A 24461-nucleotide genomic window follows, 5' to 3' on the forward strand; every position below is an offset into this window, starting at 1 on the left:
TGTTGCAAATATGGGATGAGATGTCAGGTGATATTTTCAACATGCCCCCGTTTTCTTGCCAAAAATGTGTCCGTTTGCACATTATAAAAAGACATTTTTATTGTTAAGATTGAAAGTTTCCAACTTTTTCCCACTGCAAGTATTGAAGGAACTCAAAAACAGGAACTCCACCTACATTTAAACCCATCTTTACACGCCTCAACCGCCGCTGAAAGAGGAGAAAGGAACACGTTTGTCCACATTAAGTTCCATCTAATGAATATCTTTCATAGGGTACTACTATCAAGGACTAAAGCAGGCTGAAAATCGTCCACTAAATGCCGCCCTACGCTGTCCTGTTGACATTTTACAAGTATGTGGTTTCAGCTCTGAAATATCCAAATCAAAGATCCTTAAATTAGAAACCGGTTGCTTTGTAGATACCCCGTTTGCTCATATTCATACCGCCTTAAATATCATAGGCAAATAGAGAACTGACAATATTTTCAAACTCCTATAGAAACAAAGAAAACAAAGAAGAAGAAGGAAAAATAGTCACTATTTTAGGTCAACAGGAGCTCAGAAAATCAGCCAAATTGAGCATTTTAATCCCTGCTCTAAACATTATGTAAGAACCCAGTCAGCAACTCAAAATGTTACATTATCACAATATATAACATTCAGAGCTTGGCACTTAGCTTCCCAGACCTGATTTACTTCTCTCACAGGGCTATTCAAATATTTCTACCTAATTATCCAACATTCTACTCTGTGGAAACTCCGTGGTTAAAATGTGTCTGTGACAGTTTATCATCAGGCCAGACCTTTGACACAGTCCACACAGTTTTTTTTAATTACAGCAACTACAGATCTTACTCACTCTTCATTGTGTAGCTCTCACACAGAGGTGACAGCGGGCTGCACATGTTTTATCTGCTTCCACTTTACAGACATGTGCTAAGCTTTAAATTCTTGTAAAACATCCAAGTGTAACACAGATCTGTTAATAAGAGTCCTTTTTTTTGCTGGTTTTTGTTTTGTTCCAAATGCTGCATCATCTCCTTTTTTTTTTTTTTCCCTCCCCAAAGAGTCAATCACTTACTTTAAAGCTCATGAACTCTCTCCTTGTTAGCTCTGAAAATACTGCACCGAAGGCCACGTTTCGCCTTCATCTTCAGGAAAAATATACAAGCTGCTCTTTGCTCGTTTTGTGCAGGCTGCGTAAAAGTTTAAATTTAGAGCTGACAAAAGCCTTTTAACATTCAGGGCGCCCTCAGAGACAAAATAAATCAGGCTACTGGTCTAAATCTGTCTGCCATTTGTTTGTTAACCAATCAGAGAACACAAGTCTCTTATGGTAGTCTGAAACCACCAATGATTCAGTCTGTATTTTTATTAAGATAGACGAACTATTAGAATCTGTTGCAGCTGATCAGGTGAGCTGAACACCGGCTGCCATCCTCACTCAGTCTTTACATACAGTATCTTATTAAACACAAACACAATGTACATGTTTGTGATAAATAACATCGACATTAATTTGTCTTGAGTTTTGTTCAGGGGTAAAGAGGCAGTCTGAGAAACATCAGCTTGCTTTCAAAGATAATGTCGGGGCTTCAGCACCAGATAAATTGCTTGGGTTCTTTATCCGGGACATCATTTTTACCTTTTTTTTTCCCACGATCTGACACAATGTCATAATGTTTATAAATGATCTTCTCAGAGCAGAGGCTTTTAGAGCGTGGAATTGCCAACACGACTCCTCTTCAGCCTTCTCTTTTGAGATCGGCAGTACTCAACAACCCTTGAAGCCCGTTACTTTAGTATGACGGGGCTCGCAGTAAATAGCCTGAGAGCTCAGACAAGCAGACATCAAAATGAATACTTGAATGAAATTTAATTCCCAAATACTTAAAAAAACTCCCTGCTGAGATGGAATTTGATCATGTACCGTTCGTACTAATCTCACTTTAAGAAACAATATTGTCACGAGTGTTGAACAGTCCAAGGTTGTTAAAACGCCACACATAAACAAACAGCCGACTGGTTAATGCTCCAGTCAAAGATCCCATAGTGTTCCTCTGTCACATATCGGCTCATAAAACCGAGGTCTTAATGGTTGCTGTGTTTAGTTTTTTTAGAGGCCAACATTAAAACTGTTGCTTACACAAAGTTTACCTTTGTTTTCGTAATGGCAGAACACTGTTGCATTCAGTAACAAATGGCAATTCTGCATTTCCAACTTCTAAATGGGAAGAAAGTGAAAGAACGCCAATAATGAGTCTTATTTCCAGGCACTGGTAAAAGTATGTGCTGATGAGAATTTAGTGTTGATAGCAAAACTAAAAGCAAAAGCACACAAGTGTTGAACTGAATACAGCGTGATTTGAGGCTGAAATGAGCTGAAGATGAAGATACGGAGGTTGGATGTGTAGAAATCACCTGCAAATATCAACCCCTCACTAAATGAGAATTTACAGGCATCAGGGGCCCCCAAACAAAGTGAAATTGCTCATAACGTCTCTTCTTAGCATGTTTTAAGCTTACCTAAATGTGTCACCTGTCTGCAGAATGAATGTCTGGAGAAGTAAACCAAATACAGATGCTTCCTAATATTATACCTTAGAATGAAAACAACTGAAATTATCCGTCGCCCAGCTGTATGTATGCATCAGTATGGGAAGCTCTGGATCAACAGGTCATTCCCATTAAACGACCAACGAGGAAACATATTTCGGAAGACCTTTCATTCAGAAGCTCACTGGTGAGAGTTTTCACACCAGCACCATTTGTTCGCAGTGATTCAGGTTCCTATGCTTGCATTTGTGAAACTTGCTGGCACGGTTCTGAACGGGGCAGGAACAGCTGGGCGCGGCCCAAAAAACAACAACATGAAACACTGCACATGGGAAACTGCGTGTCAGAGCCAAATGCTCTTTTCAGAGTAGTGTATACATGCCTAATGTGAAGTTACTGACAGCCATCCAGAAATATAATCTAATCAGGAGAAGTCCCTAAATATGCTGCTATCTACGTCTGCCAGCTTCTACAAACATCGGATCAGAATAAACCAGAGCTGCTTGGAGAGAGCTTTGACTTGGTCGTGTCCTGTGTGGCAGAGAGAATCTGGATCTCAGAACCGAGGACATAACTCAGGCTTATTGGGCATTTAAAGTGCATTTTCTGTCAAATACTAGACAGTTGTGAAACAATCTTGGTCTAACACAAACCTGGTGAAGTAACAGACAATGAATGGACTGATGGATTAACTAAATATTTTTACATGAGGCCCGAGGTGCAGCACCGACACATTGCATAACAAAAAACGACCACCGACAGCAGTCAAAATAAATATGAAAGGATTTGAATGCCTCGCACACAGAATCTTTACCAACTGCATATAACCTGGAAACATTTACTTTCCCCAGAAGAAGAAACCCAGTGTTGTGCCTTGCATTACACTGCAGGATGCATGAGCCTGGGTGGAGGGACTCCAGCTGCCCGACACACAAACAATCCCAATTACTGGGACTTACATTCATTTCCTGGAGAACAACCCCCTACTCTGATCCCAGCTTCAACCTAAAATGTAACGCTTTACTGTACCTCACGGGGAGTTGGATTATGTCACCACAGCATGAGTGTCACACGCACACATTCTTTTCCCATACAACCAGCCTGGTATTTCCTGGCTCTGCCTGGGAGCCTAATTACTCCCAAGAAAAGTCGAGCCAGTGTTGGGTCGGCGCCTCACACTGCAGCACTTCCACACAACACCAGTGAGACACATCCGTCCTGAGTTAAACCCAGGAAACTAAACAAAAACACACTGAGTGCGTTAAGGCTGAGGGGAACAGGGGCTGGACAGAGGGAGCGCAGCTACCAGCTGTGCTCTGCTGGTAGAAGCTTACGGGGCCGGCCGAGCCAGACGCTGCTGCCAAATTCAACAACTTAACTCTGCGCACGATGATGCAGACTGGAGGAAATGTTTCGGCTTCCTCTGCAAACAGTGAGGCAGCTCCAAATCTGTGCCCATTTCAGTCTTTTCTCATAGATGGTCAAGAAAAGCAGCTAGAGTGAGGAGTCGAGTGCATTTATGGTGCTGTGTTGTTGTGATTTAGGGACGGACCTTTTGAAGAATTTGGTACGGTTTTCTTCCGTCTCACAGAGGGACTATGGCTCTTTTCAAATATCAGTAGAGACTTATCAGCCCAAAAAAAAACCAAATAAATAATAATAATAATAATAATAATATGTCCTCATTAACCTGCTGCTGTTCCTCTTTGGTAGCTCAGCCCTGCATCAGTGTGCGCTTAAAGCATTGAGCCGGCATCACAGAATCAGAAAAGTGACGACAGTATAGTTGGTTAGAGTGCTAAGTTCCATGATGTCAGGCTGTCCTTATCCATATAACCTGGAGGTAGCATCAGCTCCTCAGATACTACCTCCCTGACCGGCTCAGGGGCATCAGAATCAGATTAACTGCACCTCTGTACTTCCACAGGACATCAATGCACAACGAAGGCCTTCTGATTTGTTGTTATTCTCCCATCAACTTAACCAACATCTGCAATGTTCTTTTACAAACAGTCATCATTCAGCCGAGCCTCGACAAGAAATAACATGAGTTTTTTTTTTTTTTTTTTTTACAATAATTATTTAAAAAAAACAAACGGGAACAGTTTTCATTCCACAATATGACCATATGCTGGACTGTGGCTCTCAAAGGTTGTACTGAAGCACTATGCGGCCCTCTTTGCAAACTTTTCTCATTTTAGTTTAAGATGTCAGCATGCTAACAATTACCAATTAGATGAGGCTGATGTAAATATCTTTTGCTTTGCAGGTATTTCAAAACAAAAGTTGTTGTAGTTGCTTATTAACACGATACATTTAATTTATACAAAAATCTGATACGAGACTTGACACCAGACAGATCAAAACAGAGAAAATGTAGAAATATCAGAAATGATCAACTGCACTGGATTTGTAACTCGTGAAAAATGGAAGTGAATCCTGATTTCATGTCGAACCACTGCACTGTTGTAGATGTCCATTTCTGACAACAATGACGCAATTAAGACGAACCAAGACACGGCCACACTTGAACAAGAGCTGCATAATTTGATCAACACAGCTGGGTGAAGACAGTGAGGGTCCAGAGCAGTCAGTACCACTGAACAAAACAATGATCCTGTTTAAAGACGCAGCGTCCTGCCTGCTTTGGCACACATTAGAATAACCTCGCAGCCCTTACACGGACACACAATAGGAAAGTGAGTGAATGGTGCCATGGGGATGTTTTAAGTGCCAGCTGGGTCTATTACTTCTGCAGAAACAAAACTGCTTCAGTGGGTTTAAATGAGCTGCAGGAGGCTCGACACAAAGCTCGGCTCTCTGGGCTCTCCGTCTACAACAGACTGCTGGTTTCAAGTCAGGACGATGCCACCCGGGTCTGCCGAGTTACCACACTGGAGGGTTTGTGATTCAAAGACAATGCCTCCCCCATTTTCAGACAGCCACCATTTGTCATGTCCTCTGTATTCAGGTTATTAGCAGAAGGATAAAATCATTAAAAAAAAAAAAAAAAAAAGCAGTAAAAGAGCATAGATTTAATTCTGTTCACCTCTACCTGTGACAGCATGCAAAGAAGGGAAAGTTTTGTGGACCATACACGTGTGGACATGGTGTCTTCTACTGCGACGGGTTTTTGGAGCATTCCTGTAGCTGAATGTAGAAAGCAATGCTCAAGTTGAATCGCGATCTGCTGAGGTTTTATTTGAAGAATGTGCTTCATGCTTTGTTGCTCAATGCACTGAGGCGTCACACATCCCACGTTTGGCAGTCATTTCATCCGAGAGAAGCCTCGCTGCACAAACTTGCCTAGGTTAAAAAAAAAAGGCAACCATATTGTGATGCGGAGAGGCTCAAACTAACAATAATCATGGCTGGAATGGATATAATTCACATACAGTGTTTGCACACTTTATTTTATTGTTGCATATCTGCTGAAATGTTGTTGCTCCATAACAGAGACATCAGTCTTTTTAGAACTGCTTATTACTGTACTTGTTAAATCTGATTTGCATGAAAGTCATCACTGATAATCTAAGTGAGTAAAACTAACACCTGGATCAGAAGAAATATTCTCCAATAGACCAATATTCTAACCATGATGAGCCACAGTATCTGAAATTAAATCGTCAGGGCTCAAACACATCATCTTTTGTGATTATTTACATAAACAAAACGCTAAGATTTCCAGGAATTTTCATTCATTCATTCATTTAATTAACTCAGCAGTTTGACAGTGTGGCTGTCTTTTAAAATCTGTGGGTGAGGCAGCAAAACTGGCACCGTACGACTGAGCATCGGTTCAATGATATTTCACAAACCACACTGACCTCTGGCCAATGTAAAGTGTTCATCTTTTAAGAAAAAAAAGAAATAAAACAAGAACAGTATAACTTTTTTGAATCATCAGTGTCAACACGTCATCTCTGAACTTCCACATTCAGCAGTTACGGAGCAACATTTGGAGTCTTTGAATGTTTATTTCAACCTCCTGCTGGGGGGGGGGGTCTCGTCCTGTTAAAAGCTCCATTGGCTACATTTACATGCACAAAAATATTCCAACTATTGACAGAAAATCTAAATAAAACAATGTTACAATTACGGCGTGTGCGTGCATTGCATATACGGTAAACATTCTGTTTTAAATTTACGTTATATTCACCTACACCCCTGTAAAGTCTGCACTCATCCAGAGCCTTCATTACATCCAGATCTTGAATAACTCGTTTCTCACTGGCTCCAAAAGTGTCTCACCCCTCCACCTGGGATGAATTATTCACTTCATTCCAGTAGTTGCAGGCATTTATGGGCTTTATCTCAACACCCAGGAGGACGACATCCTTTTCATTACACTCCAGGATGGAAGAGTGAGCAGAGCTAACTTTATGTTTCAACACATTTACAGACAGGAGGAGGCTGTGAAACTGACAGGAGAGCCAACCTGAAGAAATAAACAGAGCTGATGTATAGATTTCATCAGAAATCTGAACAGTGGCTGGCAGCTCACTCTTTTAGTCCAAAGTCCTGCTCATCAGAAACAGCCTGTAGGACATCATCCTCTCTGTTTCTGCAACCTACAGGGTCGCATTAGTTACTGGACATAAGCCCTCAATGCACTGAGGGACACCTTGCTGCTGCTGGCAATGGAAATGGATTCAACCACCTTTTATGAACGGATGCATCTTCTTTTAAAATGTTAATTCAGGGTACGTGTCTGCTAAACAAATCTGTGATTACACAGATGCAGAATCCTTAAATGTGCTTTTCACATACAATCAAACATCTCTGTTTGCTGCTCTTTGGTGGCATCTGAATCAGAGCTTCATGAAAATGAAATTAAGCTTTGACCAAAAAGAAACATAGGAAGTAAAAACTGCATCCACTGCTGGAGGGGAGCTGTAGAATTGCTTCTTTAAACTTTATAGCATACATGTAGACAAAGTTGTGGGGCTTACTAGGAAACATTTTTCTCAAGAACTGCTCAAACAAACTTAATATGTAGAACTGGAGGTAAAAACGGAAACTAATGATTAAAAACGATAGCTCAACTTTGAGCTCCATCTCAGACACTGGAGCATCTCTGCACAGAAGGTTGAAAATCGCCGTCTTCCAGACATTCTTCAACGACAGCAGGTGACCACTTTGGCCCGTTAACCGCCAACACTGCAGAGAGGCTATTTTTACTGCTTAGAGGTTAGCAGTGTCAGCAGAGCATTCCTCAGCTTTTCTCCTCATTCTATTAAAAAAAAAAAAGGACAACGTGCTGTCATGATGCCGCCTTTAATGGAATAAACAGGATTTTTTTCAACATGCTTGAGTGCACGATCTCGTGTGGCGGTCAAGCTGACGCTCAAAGACGGTGTTGGAGTGTCCTGAAAGCATCTGCCCCGCATGCTGCACATTCCTGGAGGGATTTGGAAGTAAGAGGCTTCACTCTCTCCTGTTAGGCTTCGGAGGAATGCGAGCCATCTGCAGGTGTGTGTTCAGAGCAGCGCCTCGGCTGACAGCAGTTATTTCACACTGAGGCAGAGAATGCGTTTCTACATATGATGAACACAAGGAGCAGAAATATCTCAACACGAAGATACCTTTTTTAGCAAATGTTTAACATTCCTGCGAGCACGTGTGGCATCCACGAGAAGGTGATGAGAACAAACACATGCTGCACTGCAGTTAGACAATATCACAGCAAGTTTTAATAGGACAAGTATTACTTTGTGCCACATTAACAGTTTTTTAAAGCCAACTGAAGTGCTTTTGCAGAATTCTAACAACTGTCTATTCACATGTACAAAAAAAAATCTCTACATCTGAGCTTTCTTTGTTGACATCTCACATCTAAACTTTAACAATAATGTCACGGTTAGTTACAGAGCCAAACCCAACAGCATCACTGTGGGCGTGCTTGTAGGAGTCCGAGAACTTGGAGGCAGCCATTTGCCATAAAATTAATGTTGAGAGGCACCAAAACATCTGCAGATCCACCATTCCACCCAATCTGCCATCTACCCTGAACAACTTGTATTAGCCAAGCCTAACAGCCAAAGGAAAAGTGTAATGTTCACTCATGCGGCCCATTCTTTGAGCCTGATTACACAGCTGTAGGCTGTGGTCACCAGCCGAGCCACAGGTCTAACATCATTATCAAACGTGATCAGCTATTAGTAACAGCTTAAACAAAATCACTTATCACTAAAAATGGCTGAGTATAGTGTTCTTGAGACACTTCACACAAAAACTATAACATACTTGCTGTCCTGATCATGCATCACTATGGACCTATGTGCAGTGTTTTGAATGACACAGATAAAAAGTTAAGTCAGCCATTTCTCAGTCAGACGTGATGCAGGAGCTGACCAGTTAAATATACTTGCATGACAGGCTTGAAACTGGACTCCTAACCCAACTTTAGTCTTATTGTATCCCTGTCCAGCTGAGTTTTATTTAGCCACGATGAGCGCGTTTCATTCCTGTGGTAATCATATGAACAGTATAGCACATTTGTCCACAATCTATGACGCATCTGTTACGATTCTGACTAAAAACAAGATGACAAATATAGGGCAAGGGAAAAAAAACAAACAAAAAGAAACACATGCTACAGCATCACAGATACACATAACCTCCAAATTCGAGAACACAAAAGCAGACGTGACGAAATAATGCAAGAAAAAGACTGTTTACCTGGGCCTTTGCCGTTCACCTGCAGGGTTTGAGCCATGGCTGCAGCTGCGTGCTCTCAGTCCCACAACAAGACTCACTGCAGTCATGCAACTGCCATGCATCAAGTCCAGATTACCATGCAACCTGCAAACCGAGACAAAACATACATTTACTCACATACAATTAGTGATGCTGACAGAGAACAATATAAATTTAAAAAAAAACACAGCCTGGAGTTAGCTATAAGGGCCTCTCAATAAATCCCAATATAAAATCTTGTTTGATCAGGCACATATGAAATCGTACTAATTGTTTTACACTTTGCTGTGCGACTTTTACATTATTTGACAGAGCACGTGAAGTTAATCCATCCAAACGTGTATTTTACATTCACAAAAGCACATCGTTGTGCGAGCTGACGGACACTTAATGAGACTGAACGCTGATTTTTCACATTTATGTGTATACAGAGACTCTGTGCACCCGCTTGGCCTTTATCAATGGACACATTATGAGCAGGAACAAAACAGCTGTGTCTGGGGGGAAAAAAAGAAGAGGCAAAATCGTTGACTTCATGGGTCTCAGGCATGATCCGTTTGTTAAATCCAGAAGAGCCAAGATCTAGATGAGGTTGGCTTTTACAAGATGCATTTTTAATAGGCTGAAGGCCTTTTGACCCCGGATCCTCTCGTCTTAAATGGGGCCCCCTGGTGGTCTTTCAGTGGGCTGAGGGTCTTAAGTAAAAAATACCTCTGCACTTGGAGGAAAACGTTGGAGAACCGTTCATTCTCCACATATTTTTGTATAACTTGTGTATTGGTTCTGACATAATGTTTGTGATAGAAAAGATTAACATTTCTCATATATAAAGTACACATTGAAACAAATAAATGTAAAAATATTTTTTTTAAATTATGTATCAACACCGCCAAAAAGTATTTCTGATTTATTTCTACTGCACCCAACAATCTGATATGAAAAACCACATTTAAAACAGTTGTTTTACATCGAAAGAGGTTTAAACACGGCTGTTGTAACGGTCTTTTGAGCAAAACCAGCTTGGACCATAACTTGATGTATATTTCAAATCCAAAACAGACGGGACGGTGTGTAAAATGTCATTTAAAAGCAGTGATTTGCTATTCGCATAAACCAGTATTTTATTCACAATAAAAAGGTTTAAAATGTTTAAAGTGAGACATTTTTACAGTTTCTTGAAAAACATTAGCCAAAGAGTCTCAAAAAGTTGGGACAGGACCACTGTGTAACATCCCCTCTTCTCAACTGCAGCCTGTAAACATCTGGGAGCTGAGGAGGCCGGTTGTTGAGTTTTAGAAGAGGAATGTTGTCCAGTTCTTATCTGATACAGCAGGCAGGTCAGTCCAGCACATGGACTCTTCTACTACGAAGCCATGCTGTAGGAATAGATGCAGTATGTGGTTCATCGTGGCCTCGCTGAAAAATGCAAGGCCTTCCCTGAAAAACAGGTTATCTGGATGGGAGCATTTGTTTCCGCATTGATGGTGCCTTTCCAGATGTGCAAGTTGTCAGCCCCATACTAATGCAGGTTGCACGTTTTTTTTTAACTGAGTGCTGGTAAGCCGGATGGTCCCTCTCCTCTGTAGTTGGAGAACGTAGCGTCCATGATTTCCTAAATAGAATTTCAAATTTTGAGCAGTTTTCAACTTTGCCTCAGTCCATTTTCAACTTTAGCCCAGTGAAGACACCGACTGTATGTAATGCTGAACTTCTGCCCATCTTTACCTCTATAAAGGTGCTCTTTATGCACCCAACCATGTTACTGATCTGCTGCCGAACAACTTAATTAGCTGCAACATGCTGATATTCTTTCAGGAAATAGTAAAATGTCTCACTTTCAACATTTGTATTCACAGTCTTGCAACATTTTTATAACTGGGATTAAATAAAACTACAAAAATGTCAGTCAGTGTGTGAAAAGGGAATGTGAAAGAAGTACAAACCCAAACAGCTAGAATTACTATTGTTCTCCAACTCACTGCATATCAACAGAAGTCTTCTAATCCATTTGATCCCTGCTGTGTGTGTCCAAACTCACTGTCAGAAGCCACTTTGAAGATGAGCTTTCACTCAACTGCAGATCAAGACGGTTGTTGTTTGTTTAAAGTTTATGGTGAGAGAACAAAGGCAGGATTAAATGTTGACCGACCAAACACAAAAAGGAAAAAACCTCAACCATCAGGTTCATTGTTAGAAAAAGCATCGGCTTTTCAGTTCCTCCACAATAAACTGTCAGAAAGATTCAGTTAGTGTCGTATAAACAGTCATTTGTGTTAATGGTGACGCACATGCCACATTACGAGCTCTCAGATTGTTTATCCTACAATGAAGTGAGCTGCGTATTTGATTAAAAAGAAAAACAGCCACAGGTAGCCGTTTTGGAATGTTACAAACAAACCAACCAACCAAACAACCACAAAACCTCTGTGGTGGGTATAAATATGATTTTTCATGTCCTGCTTTAACAGTATTAAACAGCAAATGAATGACTATTCAAAAACCTTTGACAGCAGCCTCACATACACTACATTGGCAAAAGTTATTGCTCATCTGCCTTTACATGCATAAGTGGCATCCCATTCTTAATCCACATGTTTTAATATATTGTCAGTCCATCTGTTGCAGGCAGCTATAACCACTTCAACTCTTCTGGGAAAGCTTTCCACAAGCTTTAAGAGTGTGTTTATGGGAATCTTTGGCCATTCTTCCAGAAGCGCATTTGTGAGGTCAGACTGATGTTGGACAGAAGGCCTGGCTAGCAGTCTCCGCTCTAATTCATCGCAAAGGTGTTCTATCGGGTTGAGGTCAGGACTCTGGTGTGGAAGAACTTGACTGGCCCGCACAAACTGGCTCATCCATGTCTTTATGGGCCTTGCTTTGTGCACTGGTGCGCAGTCATGTTGGAACAGGAAGGGGCCATCCCCTAACTGTTTCCACAAAGTTGGGAGCATGAAATTGTCCAAAATCTCTTGGTAATGTTGAAGCATTCAGAGTTCCTTTTACTGGAACTAAGTGGCCAAGCCCAGCTCCTGAAAAACAACCCCATACCATAATCCCCTCTCCAGATGCGAGATGGAGAAGCGTGATTCATCACTCCAGAGAAATCGTCTCCACTGCTCTAGAGTCCAGTGGCAGCGTGCTTTACACCACTGCATCCGACGCTTTGCATTGCACTTGGTGATGTGTGGCTTGGATGCAGCTGCTCGGCCATAGAAACCCGTTCCATGAAGCTCTCTGCGCACTGTTCTTGAGCTAATCTGAAGGCCACATGAAGTTTGGAGGTCTGTAGCGGTTGACTCTGCAGAAAGTTGGCGACCTCTGCGCCTCAGCATCCGCTGACCCCGCTCTGTCATTTTACATGGCAGACCACTTCGTGGCTGAGTTGCTGTTATTCCCAATCGCTTCCACTTTGTTATAACACCACTGACAGCTGACTGTGGAACATTTAGCAGCGAGGAAATTTCCTGACTGGGGAAGTGATTGGAACACCTGAATTTAATTATATGGATGGGTGAGTGAATACTGGGCAGTATAGTGTATATCAATCCAAACAGACATTGAGGAATATCTCACACCAAACATCAAGAACCAGCAGCAATGGAATCTGCTAGGTTTCCTCGTTTCATCAGTGTCTGAATAAACTAATAGCACTTGAATGCATCACAACAACGTAAAAAAAAATCTAAGCCTGTGCAAAATGGCATTACTCTGGTTTACAGTCTCTGACAAGGAAAACCAGAAGTCTGCATACATAAAAACAGACGCAAACAATACGACTGGCAACGCTTGAACTGTTGGTTGTGGAGGAAGAAAGGAAGAAGCAGACATGGAAAAAAAAAAAAAAAAAGCACTAAATTGACGCAATCGTGAATTTACCAGCTATTCTGAACCAGGAGTCAGAATGATTTCTCTCACTGATGCATCGAGCAGTGATTTATTCGGCTAAAAGTAACATCAACAGGCTCCAACAGTGCGTTACACACCACAGAGAGACACAAGAAAGACAGACATTCACCGACTGTCAAATTGGTTATCAAGTCCCCAAGAGCTTAGTCAGTCTGAGCAGAGCCAACAACAACACAGATATGAAGAAACAAAGGGTAACACACAGTTATAGGAATGCCTATAAAGAGAGGATCCACATGAAATCCTGCTACTTTCAGGATAAAGTCAGTTTAACCCAAAAGACAAGCTCATCTTGCCAACTTCATGCAAGCTAATTTAGCTTTTTTTTTTTTTTTTTTTCGGGCTTTTTATGCCTTTAATGATAGGACAGTTGGAGAGAGACAGGACACAGGGGGCAGAGAGAGGGGGAAGACATGCAGCAAAGGGCCGTCCGGTGCGGGACTCGAATCGGGGCCAGCTGCAGCGAGGGCTGTAGCCTCTGTACACAGGGCGCCTGCTTAACTAACTACACCACCGACCGCCCCTAATTTAGCATTTCTAAGAGAACTCCACACATCAGACTGTCCAAACATCTCCCACGTGTGCTTTTCCATGAGCTGCCAGAACACAAACCAGTAGGAAGGAGTAGGAGATCCTCAGACACAACATGATATATATTTAATCCATCAGTCAGCGTATCAGAGACATCCTCCTCCCATACTTTCAAAAGAAAAACATCATGACTACTTTAAATCACAAAGTAGAAGAAATAAGATCAAAACAACCACATCAAAGAAATGTGGAAGTAGCTATTTGAACACAGAACTTAATTCATGAGTTTGATACTCAAAATCAACTTAAAAAGTTGCACAATGAACGTGCTTTAAAAAAAATAAATAAAAAAGACACATTCTGTAATATGGAAGCAGTTATCAAGCTACCGTCAAAGCAGCTTCTGAATTATTGTGATTCAACAGTTAACAGCAGAAGCTCAGAACAGCACCTTCAGGTTGTTCAACTTCACCTTTTTAACCCTTCTCTCACATGTTGCACAACAAAACAGTCAGTTAATGATCAACCTATTAAGGAACTCCCATTTCTACTGTTTAAAATACGACCTTCAGCAATTCTGAAAAGCTGAGCTTGGGCTTCAAAAGTCACTACGTCGTCTCAAATAGACTTGTCATATTTCCGGACGAGTTAATTCCAACATACAGTTTGAATTCATGAGTGCAGTATGAAAGTCAACTGGGACAACAATGTGCGACTGTAGACTGTTCAGCAGAGTGTTGCTGCAGCTCAGCCCTGCATCATCTGACACACAACGACTCTATCAACACATAAGAAGTCACAGTTCAACACCACCAGTCGTGACAATCACAACACCAAGCTCTGCTGTTCCAACAAGCAGCTCAAACGCCTTACCTGTAACTCTCATTCTAACTTCCTGCCACAGCACGCAGGTAGCAAACACGACTGAGTCTGCGATCATCCAACAGAGAGTCTGTACCCAGCAGTCCTCTGAGACCGACGGATAGGTTTCACAGCTAAGATTAGACAACTTCCTCAGATGACAGCCAAACGATCTGTGTCCTATAAGAGGAAACAGGACTTTAAGGCTGTTTGTTAGGAGTCGATCCCTCTACTGGGCCCCCAGGTGAAACGCATGGGATCGCTGGTGTAGTTAAAAACCTCTGACAACTCTGGAGTCTGGCTGCCCCTCGGCTGATACCCAGTTAACGAGCAGAATGTAACATAAAGCCTTCCAACGGACAGTTACACATCAACTGTGTTTCACTGCAGCCTTCAGCAGCTGAAGCTGAAAACAGAAAGTAAACGTAACCAGCAAGGATCCCTCATTTAAGGATGAGCTTTAAATACACAAGACGTGTTAATCTGGATTACACATTCAACCCGACAACAGGGTCAACTGTTCCCTCAAATTAAACATTTAACAATATATTAGGATGATGGGTTACAGATCGATTACCCTGGTAGTAATTCCAGGCATTTATATAACCACAAATATGACATTACCCTATGAGAATTTGCCCATTTTCTTACTTTTTTTTCTGTTACACTGATCTGTGACAACGTTAACACCCCTGATAACACATGTTCCGGCACTCATGTTGTTACTCTGACATGTTCCACCCTCTCAAACACTGCTGCACACACATTCCACCCCCAAAGGCCTCTCCAAGCAGGATAATTTGCCACGAAAACCACAAAAAGTGCTCAGCCGAAGGACTTGTACCCATGGTGGTCCATCCCACTGCCCGCAGGAAATCGCTGGTTCCAGAAACCAGAGGTCAATGCCCAGAATGTTCAGAAGTTTTGACAAAACAAGGCTAAATATGAACTATGAAACAGATGGTTTTAATGTTGTGGCTGATCAGTGTACTTGAATGTTTTGTGATTATGACATGGAATACCCTGCCATATTTAACTAAAAAAAGAAAAGATTTTTGCATTTTCTTCGAGCTTATTCTGGCTTGTTTGCTGCGTGATATATAGAAATTGAAACCACATTTCTAATATTAAACAGGTCCAGCTCTGATCTGCTGGAGCATGGAAACAAGCCCTCTATCTGCTGTCCTGCGGTGCACACAACAACAGGAGGATGGCAGTGGATCCTTTGGGGTCCTGTGGGATCTCACTCTGATGGGATTTAGGTGAACATCCTGACTCCAGGTTTGTGAACAGAACATTGCAGTACAAGTAATGGTATTTGTGCAGCCCGTTCGTGGGTTTACTGAAAATGAGTGAAAAAGCAGCCAATGTCCAAAGAAAAACTTTGAATTCAGAAGCCTGGAGAACTATTGCTCAAGACCACTAAAGGATTAAAGGGAAAGTTTGACACTAAATGTGAAGCAAAGGGGGGTGGACCAACACTTTTTGTACAGCACTGTACCTGCTCGTTCACTGTAGCTTCAAACCAAAGTCAAACTCAATCTATTATACATCATTTAGTTCACAACAGTCAGTTCAAACACAATTGTCAATCTGTTTCTATAACATCAACCCAAAGCTCTCCATTTGAACAAAGGAAACTCACCTCACTTTCCTCCAGAACAAACAGATCCGAGCAGGACTTATGAGCTTTACACGACTGACGAGGCTGAATTTAAAAACAAACAGGGCAGTGACATTAACCAACACAAACCAGAACAACTCGTTTTGTTCCTCTTCAGCTGTTACATGAATATATAAAAAAAAAAAAAAAACACACACACACGCCACAGATTTCGATCTCCAATGGTCTGACAGCTGCTGCAGGTGTGCGTCTCCTGATTTACAGCAAACCAGCTTCTTCAGAGAGAAGACTTCTTCGTGTTCAAAAGACTTAATGATTTATCGAGATAAGGGAAGACGTGCAAGGAAAACAGAAACAGGTGCAAGATGCACCCGTCCAGCCTGGCTCCACAAGAAATAAATATTAAACTCACATGTTGTAAGAATCTAAAATCAAATAGCAGAACTTTGAGGAGACTGGAGCAGCAAACGTGACCAAAGCCCACAAAGAAATCAGATTCAGCACCAAGACCCGAAGTCAAGTTGAGATCCAAAGTTTAATGATGCGTGTTTAATTAAATGCAGCATCATGGAAAAAAAGCAACGAATCATGCTCGGTATTGTAAAACTAAACATTCAAGCAGGCCTAAATACATCACAGTGAGTCTGCATCTATATAAAGTCACCAGATTGATGGGATGTGATGCAACAGTTCAAATTTTCCACTGTGAAAAACAGAGTTCTGGTTGTGTTTCAGCTGTAAACAGCTTGGAAAGCTACCAGAGGGCTGTGAAGGTTGCAAACCCACAGCGCTGAATATTCAGCGGGGCCGTTTTTCCTCTAATAAAATCAGAGGCTGCAGCTTTAATGGAGGGGAAACAGCCTCAAGATAAGCAAGGATGTTTTCATTCAGAACATCAGAATGAGCTCGAGTAGCACAGAAAAACAGAAACGCTGTGTGCAGCGGCATCTCTATTTTTGGATTTGGTCACAACAAGACCATGTTTTCCCTTTTTGGAAGATTTCTAAATACATATCCAAAGTGATATTGAGTAAATACATGGTCCGTTTTTGTGCTGGTGTTTGGATGCGTGTCCAATAATTGCAGAACAAGCAGTGGCTACTTGTCATCTCAAATATGCATCTGGCCCTCATTATAAAATGCCTTTGAAGCCTGGAAGGAGAAGCTGTTGTACTGACTGTGGAGAAGACGCAGGCCAGGTGAGGAGGCCAGACGCCTCAACGCCCTCCAACGTTTGGCAGCGGCAGATGCAGTCTGGACCCCAGCTTGGGCTGACCGAAGCTCGGTTTCCCTTTTGATGTCCTGCGTGATCCTGCCGAGTTCAGAGTTAAAACGCCTGCATTAAAACCTTTCAATTATCCTGGCAAGGAGGGAGGAATGGAAGGATTGTGCCCTCTACTTTATGAGTCTACTGTCAGGAGGGTGGCATTTTCCCAAGAGAAGTAATAAGGTCAGAGGTGGAAAAGTAAACGCTTAGTTACATTCCTCTAAAAGTAAAGACTTCCCTTCTTCTGTGAAGGCGTCTCTTTCCGGGAGCACCTAAGACTTCGGTTAACATGGAACCATCCGCTTGATGAAACGCAGTCAAAAATTAGTCAATGTTACCTGAGTCAATGTTATTTAGAGGCATGTGTCCCCACTCAGCCCCAAAATGTTCCCAGTGGATTTAAAAATGAGAAAATCTGTTGAGGAAAAGCTAGAGTGCTTTATGACAAAGTGAAACTAAGTGTTAAATAATAAAGACTGTCCAATCAGCATTAGATCAGCCTGTAGCTCTAGAGCCTGTAAGTCGATAGCTTTTAGCATCCACTTGAACCCCTTATTTTTCACTGTGCTTATTGGTAGCATGTCTTTTGCAATACAATAAGCTAGAGTCATTGGATATTCGTATTGTCTGTCAAAAGGTGGACGAATGTAATCTATCAAAGCATATCGACCAGGTTTCATATCGCTATCGTTTTATCGCCCGGCCCTACGTCGACACATCACACTGTTGACATGAAGTTTTTAAAATTTTAAAATGATGCTCTGTTTGCTAAATAGAAATGGCCAACCAGAGCAGCACAACTGTTATGCACAGACATGTCTTACAGTGTCACAATCACAATGTCAATCAATGACTGATTGTTGGTTTTGGAGCCGGTTAGTCATCATTTCGTGATAACCTGCTGTGCATAAAACATAAGGCACCAAAGGCAGAGCTACCATTTTCACCATATTTGCCAGCTGTAGGCAGTTTAAAATCACAGACTCAGTAAATGAGCAAATTTGAATCTGGTTTACATTTGTGACCTTCAACAATAATGTAAACATGATCGCTGGCATAAACGATAACTGTGGTACATTCCATCTCACAAGAATGCTCCCGTTCTGCCCTCTGTAATAAACAGAGGACCCCTTTCACAGGGGCAAACTATTGACATTCAAGCCCAAAATGACTCTGCCCAGCTGTGTGAATGTTGAGTTCAGCCGTGTGAATGTTTAGTTCAGCTGTGGGTGTCAACACGATGGACAAAGAGTTTGTTAATTCACTGTTTAAGGAAAATCAAATCCCAGGCTCCTGTTCTGCACAGTGGTGTTGTCAGTTCACACCGTTTAAAGGAATAAAGAAATAAAAAGGACTGGAAATCAAAAACTGCCAAGGGAATTGCAATTGGTGTGTCTATAGTCTTATGAATATACACACCTAGCTTTGCTCAGTGGTACTGTTCTTTGAAGCCAAACTTAGTGACATTGAGAAGAAGGTGGACTTGACCTGAAAGTATATTTAGATGCAACTTCTATCCCTCTGTGCTTCTGTCTCAAACGCTTCACTCAGCAAAAAAGTCAAGTCTGGCAAATAGCTGCTGTAAATATAAAATTATTTTCATTCAAGTTACGTTCTGCTTCAAGGTACCTCCTCTTTGGCTTCATTTTTCAGACGCAGTGGCGGCTGATAGCTGTGGCTCGTCTATCTCTAAACCCCTTCTATCCCTCTTTGTACTGTAACCTTTGCACTGTGTCTTAATGCTTGCTTAAAAATAGAAAGCAGACATCAAGGAATCAGCTGAGATCAACTTCAAGCCCATTACCTCCTCCTGCCTTACAAATAGGGCAGCGATGCGCAGTCAGTTCCACCTTGATAGGGCTGTGTGAAAGGGGCTCATGGGCCAGGCAACCAGCCACAAGTGTTGCTGCTGTGGAGGCATACACACCAAGCATAGTCTGAACCAAGCACAGTATGTCGCATTATTCCCCATTTTCTGATACTGACAACTACTGAAATTAGCTGTTAATTCCACTTGTCTGGGTCATTTAATTGTTAATCCTTCATTTCATCCCAACCAAACTACTGAGTGAGTGACGACATCCTTATTGAAATGAGGGGCCAATCAGCTTGTGTGTTAGTAGCGTTTTTACACACAGACTTTTCCCACTCAGTGCAGTTTTTAAGCAAAGAGATGAGTTACTTCCTTTAGCAACATACACACTACTCTGTGCTGCTTCAACCAGCAAGGTGAGATTATCACAAACTGCAAAAAACAAAAAACAGTAACTGGTGAAAGATCCAGACAAATGCCACAGTTTCCCAATCAGAATACTCACCATACAACAGCAGGGTACAGAATTAAAAGTCCCAAATAAGCAGCTCTTCAATTCAACTAAATCTTGACCTAAATGGCTAAAAAATAAAATTAGATCCTTGTTATTTAAGGTAGCAACGGAACCAGTGCATATGAGGGCAAAACGTCTTACTGCCGAGAGAAAACGTCAAATTACAGAGCATCAGACTGAACCATCTGCGAGACTCCTGCAGACAGATCTAAATCTAGCTGAATCCTAAATCCCCACCATGTTGTGCTCTTAAACTCCTGCAGCAGTTCAAATACTTCACAAACGTGGGAAAGGTTTAGTTTGGATTGAAAAATGTCAACTCGAGATGATGAGAAGAGACAAAAGCAGCCCATTTACCCAAGGCCTCGTTTTCCTCCAGAGGATAATTTCTGGGTATGAGGCAGGTTAGCCTGTATTTAACAGACAGGCAGCATGAAATACAACAATGCGGATGGCTCCAAAGTGCTGTGATTAACAAACACTCAAACCACAACATATTTAGACTCAGATGATCCGACTTCAGAGAGGCAGAGCTGTGGAGAAATACTCAGATTGTCGAGAATGATGAGAACACATGAATGTAACACAACCAGTTACTGATGCAACAGCAGGGTATTGCGTACATGACCACCAACTCATCGAGCAGATGTCGCTGCGCAGCCAGAAGCTACAGAGGTAGTAAAATGATCTTTTTTTCCAGCAAATACATTTCTCTTGGCCTTCGCCTGTGCAGCCCCTTTGGGCTCACTACACACTTCCAGGAATTAAGAAGGTAAGTGGCAGCGAGGAGCTGCTGATCAGATGCACTTTGGCTGACTGACCATCAGCACGTATGACCACCTCTATACCAACAGAAGTTTCCCCAGTCTGCTGGTCTCTCACCTCAGACTTTAGTAAATCACATAAAGAAAAACACATCGGTATCCCACAGTGAGTTCTTTGATGACAGCTGGGGAGGATGAAAGTGCGGCAGATGCTTTCTGCTCTCCACCTCGGATTTATAACTCAGGTTTACTCTTTGCCTGCAGCAAAAACACCAATCAGCTGCTCCTCACATGCTGCAGCTCAAGCATTTGCCAGGTTTCAAACAGGTTGTTTAACTTTTCGTGGCTTCTCGCAGTTTTGAGCTTCAGCTCATTTGAGATCATTTGTTTGAAAAGAGCAAAACATGTTGAGTTTATTTACACTCGTAACCATTTCCAAGGAAGCTTCAAGTTACTTAACAAAGTGCATTATCGTGAATTAAATATCCTGCATCTCTTTCAATGTTCCACCTTTCTCAGCAACTCTTCCTCGAACAGAAGACTATAAAAAGGGACTGATAACTTTACCACAAACACTGAATGGAACAGCATTAATCAGCCTATTCAGCTCACCGAGTAAAGTTGGACTGAGCAGAGATTTAAGAGGTCATTCACTCTGTAGGACAGATAACTCTTCTCCTTTACAGTTAGTGCTCCTGCTGACAACACTGCCCCCTAGAGGACAAAGATGGTTCAGATCCAGGAAACATTTGGGGCCGTTACTGAAGTCCCAACAATAGCAGCTGGATGTTAAGTGAGGCATACTTCAAACAAATCACCATAGCCAAATGATGCTTAACTTGCTCCCATAATCTGGGTCCAGATTCCAATTGCAGCAATCATTTAGTAAATAAACATGCTTGTTTTGACAAAGAACAGGTAAAAAACACAAAAACCATCCCCTGGGAATTATTCCAACGTTTTTATTTTAATATTTTCTGTTTTTGGTTGGCTATTGTGAAGCCGTTTTCCGTCTTCACGCTCCCCTTTCCCAGATTCAGACTCTCGCCAACCCTCCCTCTGTGCCCCAAAATTCCTTCACACCCCCCTCTATCTGGCCTGCACTTGACTAAGGACAGGCTGGAGCCACTTATTTGTTTAGTTCTGGAGTGGAGTCACTGAGGCTGAGAGGAGCAATGGGCTGGAGAACACCACCAACCACTCACAGCCCAGTATGGGAGACACTCCAAAGTCAGGAACCAAGCAAACAAAATTCAAATCGTCTGAGGTTTGTCGTGTGCAGTAGAAATAAGATCATTTTTTGGGTAAATGCAGCAAGGCATTCTTTATAAAGCATGTATTACTTAGATACGGTCTAATTCAGTTTAATCCAGCTCTCTGTGTCTGATATTTATTCTTTGCTGTGGTCCTGTAAAACACGTTCTAAATTCAACCATTAGTACAAAATCTATAGGACATATTTGAGATTTTATATATTTTATTTTTTTTTAAATCAAGTATCATGTGTTTATATATATATTTTTTTGAGAGATGAAATTGTTTTTAGCTCAAAGTGACAGTACGAGGTGATGAAAGCTCAGGAAAACAGTTTATGGGTACGAATTTTGTTTTGGTTTTCAGTAACATGAAGTAACTGTGGGCAGCCTCAGAGGGCCGAGAGGCCCAAAACCTCTATGTGTCACAGACGCATCGAGACAATAAGAACAGAGTTTTTAAAACTCCTCACTTTGGAAAGTGCTTTTAAAAATCTCACTTGTATGTAGATATCATTTGAAAAACCAAATGAAAAAGCTTGTTTTGAAAGATATCCGTGTTATTGTTTCATTTAATCTGTACAGCACTTTGATCAACCCCAGCTGTTTGAAATGTGCTCTATGAATAAAGTTTGAATTGAGTTATTGTGAACAGGGCCAAAGGTCTATAATGGAAGATCAGCAAAAATCTAAATTCATGGCAGAATTGTTATAGTAAGTTCATAGAAATAACACCTCAAAGTGGCCACTAAGTACATTCATTTTGTGCAGAGGGCCACAGTTAAACATCACTTCACAACATCATGTTGTAGTTCTACAGAAATATCTCAACAGAATAACTGAATACTCGTTCAATCAAAGCTCTAAATCAACAGTCAACCTTTCACAGTTAGTCCATTTATGGACTTTTGAATGACTTCTGAATGAATTCAGAGTGTGACAGCACTGATCAGCGGCTAAAGCAAAGCACCCATCCATCACAGCCACTGAAGCACTATTCAGTTTTCTGTTCTTGTTACGAAAACATCAGCTTCATTTTCAGATATTTGTAGCTTATCTTTGAGGCAAACATACACATGAATTAAACTGCGTGTGTTCATTCTGGCTGTCACTCCCAAAACTCCCCCTTGTGTTGTCAGCTCACTCAAAGAGACATTGTGGGGGAAACCCCCCCCACTCATCTTAAGTGCTCCCATGTTTGTCTTTGTACCAAGTGAGCCCACTCTGCTGACCTTTAGGATCGGACCAATGAGATCCACCCCTACATCCTCCGCTGCCCTTCTCCTGTGACAGCAGCCAGACAAAAACGGACGAGCTAATTAAACTGACCAAGGGCAGGAGAGAAGCCGACGGATGCCAAGGCGAGCCTGAGGTAAAAAAAAAACACAGAAATAAACTTAAAGAGAACATCTGAAGATGAAACTCTTGTCTCAAACAGTCAGATGATTTGTATCCATACGCCGGCGTCCTGCTGGGTCAACAGATAAACTATGTAAGGAATGTGTTTGGAGCCACTAAACCTCATTTCTATTGATTCAATTTTTTTTGTTTGTTTGGCGCGCCCCGACGCCAACGCTGCCCAACTAATTATGTTGTTAATGAGTCACGCTGTGCTGGAGTACTGCCAGGGGAAGGCGAGCATGTGGCGGGGATGGTGGTGCGTTCCAATAATATAGAGGAGATGCAGCTCAGGTTGCTGTGGGAACCAGAATGATCAAAAGGCACAGAAGACATTGTTTTGTAGGAAGTCGTCACGCAAGCTTGCAACCTTATATGCGAGTCTGCTGTACTACGCGTTGTGGAGACGATGCAAAAAGAAAAAAAAGGAATGCAGATTATTTCTTTGGTTTGCTTAAATATCACCTCTTAAATAAGTTATACAAATTTATACAGAGGTAGAAAGTGGACTTTGTGAAAAGCCTCACATGTGGACAAATGATGGAAATCATGTCAGCACGTGACAAAACTGATGCTAAAACACCAACTTAAGTAACATCAAGTCTTATTTTGTTTCATCTGAAGCAGCTTAATCATCTCTTTCCGTATTACCAACTTCCCCCCCCTTTCCATTCCAGGAATACGCACATTATTTTCAGGGATCTCATCTCCGTATACTACATTCAGTGATGAGCGTTGAGAGCTTGCTGTTAAATGGAGCATTTACTATATGGAAGTATCAAACTGATGATATAAACTCCAGCACCTATATGAAATAAGTTGCTTTTGTTGCTAACAAGTAGACCTGATTAAACAGAAATGTGTCCCGCTCCCACATATACGTTTACCATTCAGCACACACAAACAGACGAGAAAAACACAAGCGGAGAAATGCTTTGCCTATGTGAATGTGTAGTGAAGTGTTAGTCGGCCATGTGCTTTGCGTCTGTGTTGAGCGGCCACGTGGCCGTGCAAGGACTCCATGACTAATCCGTTTTGTATTTTAAACGTAAATGAGGTTTTGCCTCTAAAAATAATCTTCCAACTAAGAAAAGATGGTAAGTTACAGTTTCCTGTGACCTTCTGTGCAAACACGCTCATGGGGCCCACATAGTGATGTTTACAAGTGTTACTATGGAAAATTAAGACAATCAGAAAAAAGAAAATTGCAATTCTGTTCACACGTCTGTTATATCAGAGACCTGTGCTGTATTGCACAATATAGTGCAAGTATAT

General features: G+C 41.6%; 1 protein-coding gene across 7 annotated transcripts in view; it reads right to left on the reverse strand.

The window, feature by feature from the left end:
* kank1a (KN motif and ankyrin repeat domains 1a) overlaps positions 1 to 24461 on the reverse strand; it is a 64471-nt gene that overhangs the window by 17042 nt on the left and 22968 nt on the right. For 2 of the 7 annotated variants that reach the window (XM_075467299.1, XM_075467301.1), the window contains exon 2: positions 9238 to 9360. In XM_075467299.1, coding sequence (XP_075323414.1) covers positions 9238 to 9274 — 37 coding nt within the window. In that variant the 5' untranslated portion in view covers positions 9275 to 9360. Of the gene's footprint in view, positions 1 to 9237; positions 9361 to 14565; positions 14683 to 16198; positions 16271 to 17355; positions 17490 to 24461 lie in introns of those variants that run through there. The other 5 variants (XM_075467302.1, XM_075467300.1, XM_075467303.1 and 2 more) reach the window with 5 other exon arrangements.

This window comes from Odontesthes bonariensis, chromosome 6, assembly GCF_027942865.1.
Source record: "Odontesthes bonariensis isolate fOdoBon6 chromosome 6, fOdoBon6.hap1, whole genome shotgun sequence".
Lineage (NCBI taxonomy): Eukaryota > Metazoa > Chordata > Actinopteri > Atheriniformes > Atherinopsidae > Odontesthes > Odontesthes bonariensis.